At 44.6% G+C, this 5,449-nt stretch overlaps 1 protein-coding gene across 2 annotated transcripts; it reads left to right on the top strand.

Annotated features, from left to right (window-relative positions):
- Positions 1-287: 287 nt before the first annotated feature.
- kbtbd4 (kelch repeat and BTB (POZ) domain containing 4) lies at positions 288-5,236 on the top strand. Of its 2 annotated transcripts, XM_053235170.1 has the most exons (6): positions 288-466; positions 950-1,059; positions 1,522-2,013; positions 2,091-2,232; positions 3,126-3,232; positions 3,369-5,236. In XM_053235170.1, exons 2-6 carry the CDS (start codon positions 1,042-1,044, stop codon positions 4,227-4,229), a joined length of 1,620 nt encoding a protein of 539 aa, XP_053091145.1. In that variant the 5' UTR covers positions 288-466; positions 950-1,041; the 3' UTR covers positions 4,230-5,236. The 2 variants fall into 2 exon arrangements, with proteins under 2 accessions (XP_053091145.1, XP_026783614.1); XM_026927813.3 differs by lacking the exon at positions 950-1,059 and having other exon boundaries at positions 289-466.
- The last annotated feature ends 213 nt before the right edge of the window (positions 5,237-5,449 follow it).

The following is a 5,449-nucleotide window of genomic DNA, read 5'->3' on the forward strand; positions in this document are numbered from 1 at the left end:
GTTTGAATAATGATGGGTGCCTTAACCATAACCAACAGTTTTATTAGATCTTAGGCTATCATCTTAGGTTCTTAGGTTTAAAAGAAGGTTGCCAGGTTGTGATTTCAAATCCCAGGACTGCCTTGGGCCCTCAGCTACTCTGCTGTATATTTGAACTGTTTCCAGTGTGCATTTACACTAGTAGCTGTAAAATCCTGAAAGGAATCCTGATCCTTAGTGCATGGAGCAAAAGAAAGCACCAGGTGCAGAGTCTGTTGATGAGGAAGCCTGGTCCTGCTCCTGTTGCTGTTGCTGTTGCTGCAATGACAGGCCTCCACCGCCATGCGGCAGCAGCGAGCTGCAGAAACACCGCCGGATTCTCTGCCTGTCCCTCATAGCAACATGTAGCACGCAAGATATGGCTAATGAAAACACGCTTCACTGGAGAGCTGGTTAGCTGCAACTGAAAAGTGCATAACCCCCGCAAGTACGCTATACTGTTTTACAAATAGTAACTTGTCTATTTCATGTATTATTGAGCCATTGGATTTATATGCTGACGAACTACAGCTAGCGTTAGCTACTTTTTTTGCTAGCTAGTTACTGATAGCTAGGTTTGTAACAGGCTAAATAGTGTCTAAGTAAACAAGAGTGTAGTTGGTGAGCTATGTTAATGAACCTGATATGATGAAAGACGAGGATATTATTTATGTTTCACTGGTTTGCTACCAGTTGCTGGTGTGACTAATCTAATATACAAGCTAGCACAGAAAGTAAAGTTTGCTTGGCCTGTGTGTGTTACTGGAAGCTGGAAATGTGAGGCACATCACAGACCATGACTAGCTTCTCATATATGGCCACCTGCTGAAGAAACAGAGAGATCACAGTCTATACTTGTTGAAACAGCATTTCCATAATGAATAATTAAATCAGCTCTAATACTGAGTGTGTTTTTTTGTTGTACTGTTAGTTACTGAGGTGATTGATGGCCTTTGTTCTTCAGTAACCACTTTATCCTGGTCAGGGTTGTGGTGGATCTGGCAGGAATACACACAGGGTGGGATGCCAGTCCATTGCAGGGTACTATGTGCACACACACACACACACACACACACACACGAGCCAGTCCACCTAGCACCATGTTTTTGGGAGGTGTGAGGGAAACTAGAACCCAGAGGAAACCCATGTAGACACAGGGAGAACATGCAAGGAACCTGAGCTCAGGCTCAAACCAGGGACCCTGGAGCTGTGAGGCATCAACACGAACCACTGTACCACCAGGCTGCCCTGATAACCTGTGTTGCTTCATAAAATTCCCGTTACATGTCACTCTTACTCTTTTTCTAACCTAAGATTGTATCATTCAATGTTTGATTGGTTTGTGATTTAATCTTGGAGTCTGTCCTGATTACTATAATTTCCTTTAATTCTCGTCTTTACTGAATCTTAGTTCTTCTCGCAACCTAATGTACAGTCAAGTAATAAGAGACATACTTTTGCCAAATGAATAAATGTATATATGGTCTGTAATGTGTCCACCAGACTAGACAGCTGCAGCCCACATCAGATGCCATGGAGTCGTGTGATGATGGGGGCCTCAGCGTGGGCTCTTCCTCCGTAGAGGAGAACTACTTCCAGGGCTATACATTTACAGACCGTTCACACTCCAGCCGTGTGGTTAAGAGCATTATGGACCTGTGTTTGGAGGATGGTTTGTTTGCAGATGTCACCATCACTGTGGAGGGCAGAGAGTTCCACCTGCATCGCCTGGTGCTTTCGGCCCAAAGCAGCTTCTTCAGGTCCATGTTCACCTCGAACCTTCGAGAAACTCACGATCGCCACATCGAGCTGAAAGACGTCAGCGCAGCTGTCTTCCAGCTGCTGGTGGACTACATCTACCACGGCACCATCAAGCTGCAGGTGGAAGACCTGCAAGACACCTACGAAATGGCTGACATGTACCAGCTCACGGCCCTCTTTGAGGAGTGCTCCCGCTTCCTCTCGCGAACCGTGGATGTCAAGAACTGTCTTCAGGTGAGTCGAAGAGAACTGTTCGACTGCTCCAAACCTCAAAAAGCAGTAGCTCTGGCTAATTCAGATCTCTGTTTCAGGTGATGTGGTTGGCAGACAGACACAGTGACCAGGAGCTCTATACAGCAGCTAAGCACTGTGCTAAGATTCATCTGGTACAGCTGCACCAGACAGAGGAGTTCCTCAACCTCCCTTTACGTCTCCTCATCGACATCATCAAAGGTGGGTGCTGTAGGACTGAAAAACGTCTTGTGTTCAGGAGTGGACAAATCATTCCAATGACATAAGCAAAAAAGTGTCAACTAGCATAATTTACCATAAAAATCTGACAAGCTAATTATTATTGTAATAATACAGACTACTGAAAATAAGCAAGTGCTTGGGTGGGGTGACTTCATGTAGCCATAGTTTTTCTGTTTTTGATAATATGTCTGGTGGTGACTCATATCCTGTTTTCGCCCGTAACAAAAAGGCAGAATATCTTTGTTAGCATTTCATCTGTGAACTACAGTGTTTTCTCTCGACAAAGTGTTTCAATGTGAGGTGCCATTGCCTCAGGACATTTGCAACAGCTGGGTCATGAAGTGCGCTGGCAAGATTATAGCTGATTCCTCTCACCCTGGACACTTTTTCCATCCACTTCTTTCCTCCAGTAGAAGACTCAGGGTCATCAAAGCCAACTCAAAGAAAAACACATGAACAGTTTTATTTTTTCCCCAAGATCTGTGGCTCTCATTAACCATAGTGGACATCTTGCACTCTATCCTGAAAAGAATTCAGAATCTATACACTGTGTCACAGTATAAAGATCTATATCACACTTTAAATATGTGTCATTGTACAAATATCTGTATAATACTGTATATATTCTTGTAGCTCCATTTATCTACCTTTGTTTTCCTTCGCCTCTCCTTATTTATGATGTAATTGTCTGGGTAATTTGGCTAATCTGCTAGCTGGTAACACACCAACTAGGTGACTGTGTGTTGCTGCACTGTACTGTGTGTTTTACTCAGTTTAGTAACGGCTAGTGAAATTAGTAGCTCTCACTCATGGGACTCATTATTGAAGCACAGCATCACACTGACTACATTAATGTCTTGCCTCTAACTTAGATGGTGTTCCGAGTTCCCAAAATCCAACTGCAGCAATCGAGTCTTGGATAAACCACAACAAAGTTGAACGAGAGGAGTTTGCAGATGAGCTCTCTGATAGCCTAAAGGTGAGTTAATCAATGCATGCAATGTTTGGCCTATATAACATAACTTTACGTTTCTTAGACATTAAGCTTTACTGAATGATTGTCAGAGCAATTAAGAAAGCAGTGTTGTTTTAAAATCTGAGTCCTTCTGTTTCAGGAGATTGGAGAGAATGTACACATCTACCTTATAGGCAAGGAGGAGACGCGGACACACTCATTGGCCGTGTCACTTCACTGTGCTGACGATGATGCCATCAGTGTGAGCGGCCAGAATAGCTTATGCCATCAGATCACTGCAGCCTGCAAGCATGGAGGCGACCTGTACGTGGTGGGCGGCTCCATCCCACGGCGGATGTGGAAGTGTAATATGCGCACAATGGATTGGGAGCGGTGTGCGCCGCTGCCTCGTGACCGCCTGCACCACGCGTTGGTGTCCGTAGCCTCCGAGGATGCCATCTACTCACTCGGGGGCAAGACGCTTCAGGACACACTGTCCAACGGCGTCGTCTACTACACAGTGCGTGCCAACACATGGACAGAGACCAGCCAGCTGGACACAGCTGTGTCCGGCGCCGCAGGGGTCCACCTCGACGGCATCATCTACCTCCTTGGTGGAGAAGAGAACGACGCCGACTTTTTTACCAGGCCTTCCCGCCTTATCCAGTGCTTCGACACAGCAACGCAGAAATGCCGCACCAAGCCGTACGTGCTGCCCTTCGCTGGCCGCATGCACGCCGCCGCCCACAAGGACCTGATCTTCGTGGTGGCTGAGGGCGACTCGCTGGTGTGCTACAACCCACTGCTGGACAGCTTCACACGCCTGCGCTTCCCAGAGGTGTGGAGCTGCGTGCCCTCGCTCTGGAAGGTGGCCAGCTGCAACGGCTGTATTTACGTCTTCCGGGACAAATGCAAGAAAGGCGATGCCGACACGCTCAAGCTGAACCCAGCCACGTCCGTCGTGTCAGTTATCAAAGGGATTAAAATCCTTCTCACAAACTGGCAATTCGTTCTGGCCTGATGTTTAAGTGCCATTTACAAGGGGACATGGGACATAGTACGTGGAATATGTGGATCATATAACATGTTTGCTGTGATGCTGAAAAAGTTACATTTGTATTTTCACTTGGCAGACGCTTTTATCCAAGGCGACTTACAATTGAGCTGAGCAGATGAAGGTTAAGGGCCTTGCTCAAGGGCCCAGCAGTGACAGTACTGAGATTCGAACTCAGAACCTTCCGAACAATAGTCCAGTGCCACCACTGACCCCTGTATAATGATGATGTAAGACAAACTAACTGCTAGCACAAGGCAGTGTTTATATCTTTAACTTTTATTCAGTGTTAAGAAAAGCCATGCAAAATTCTAATTACCAGCTAAATCAGCACTTCAGTGGAATTTAGTTCTACAGTTCAGTGTCTAGTTTCACAAGAACTATATTATGAGCAGTAAAAACAATCCTTCTTATAGTTTTATTACTGACAATAAGTTGTTGTGACCTGCTCTTATCAGCTGTCCCGGAGTAAGAGTAGGGACCACTGATCATGTCAGTCATTTTAGTATAATCTTTATTAAGATGTACAATGCAAAACTGATGCTTGGTCATCATTCTGACTCCAAATTGTAATAAACAAGGGCCCTTTATTCAGTTATAACTATGCTGAGTAATCTGAAATGGTTGACAGTCATAGTGTATGTCAGTTTTTGTGCAGTCTGCAGTGTTTTAAAGCTCACGTGAACCCTCAGTTAAACAGCTACTGAGTGCAGCATTACAAAGATAAGTTAGCTCTAGTCATCAGGCTGCACGGTCCAATATAGGGGTGTCGAACTCCTTTTAGGTAACGGCCCACGTTACACTTAGTCTAATATCAAGTGAGCCGGAAATAATCCCTTCAGCAGACCAGTAACAGCAGCAGCTCCTCTTAAACGTGTTTATTTATCAGCATTTATGATCATACTGAATTTCACTACAAAAAAAAAAAACAACTTTATTTTATATTTATATTATCCACACACACACAGTGACTTGCGTAAGTATTCGCGCCCTTGAATTGTTCCGCATTTTGTAGTGTTACAACCTTGAATTGAAGGGAAAAAAGAGTGTGACTGCATTATTTTTCAGCTTGTTTGCTGTGAAACTCAGAAATGAGTTCTTTTGGAAAGAGCAGGGGTGGAAACAGAAAAATGATATTTAAGTGAAAGTGCAGATAATGTGTCAAAATCTTAGTTAAGTGGAAGTAT

Source organism: Pangasianodon hypophthalmus, chromosome 6 (assembly GCF_027358585.1).
Source record: "Pangasianodon hypophthalmus isolate fPanHyp1 chromosome 6, fPanHyp1.pri, whole genome shotgun sequence".
Classification (NCBI taxonomy): domain Eukaryota; kingdom Metazoa; phylum Chordata; class Actinopteri; order Siluriformes; family Pangasiidae; genus Pangasianodon; species Pangasianodon hypophthalmus.

Bases quoted from the DNA above. Each gene is read 5' to 3' on its own strand.
- kbtbd4 (XM_053235170.1), top strand. The intron at 2,014-2,090 runs GTGAGTCGAAGA...TCTCTGTTTCAG, and splicing joins ATGTCAAGAACTGTCTTCAG to GTGATGTGGTTGGCAGACAG. The intron at 3,233-3,368 runs GTGAGTTAATCA...CTTCTGTTTCAG, and splicing joins AGCTCTCTGATAGCCTAAAG to GAGATTGGAGAGAATGTACA.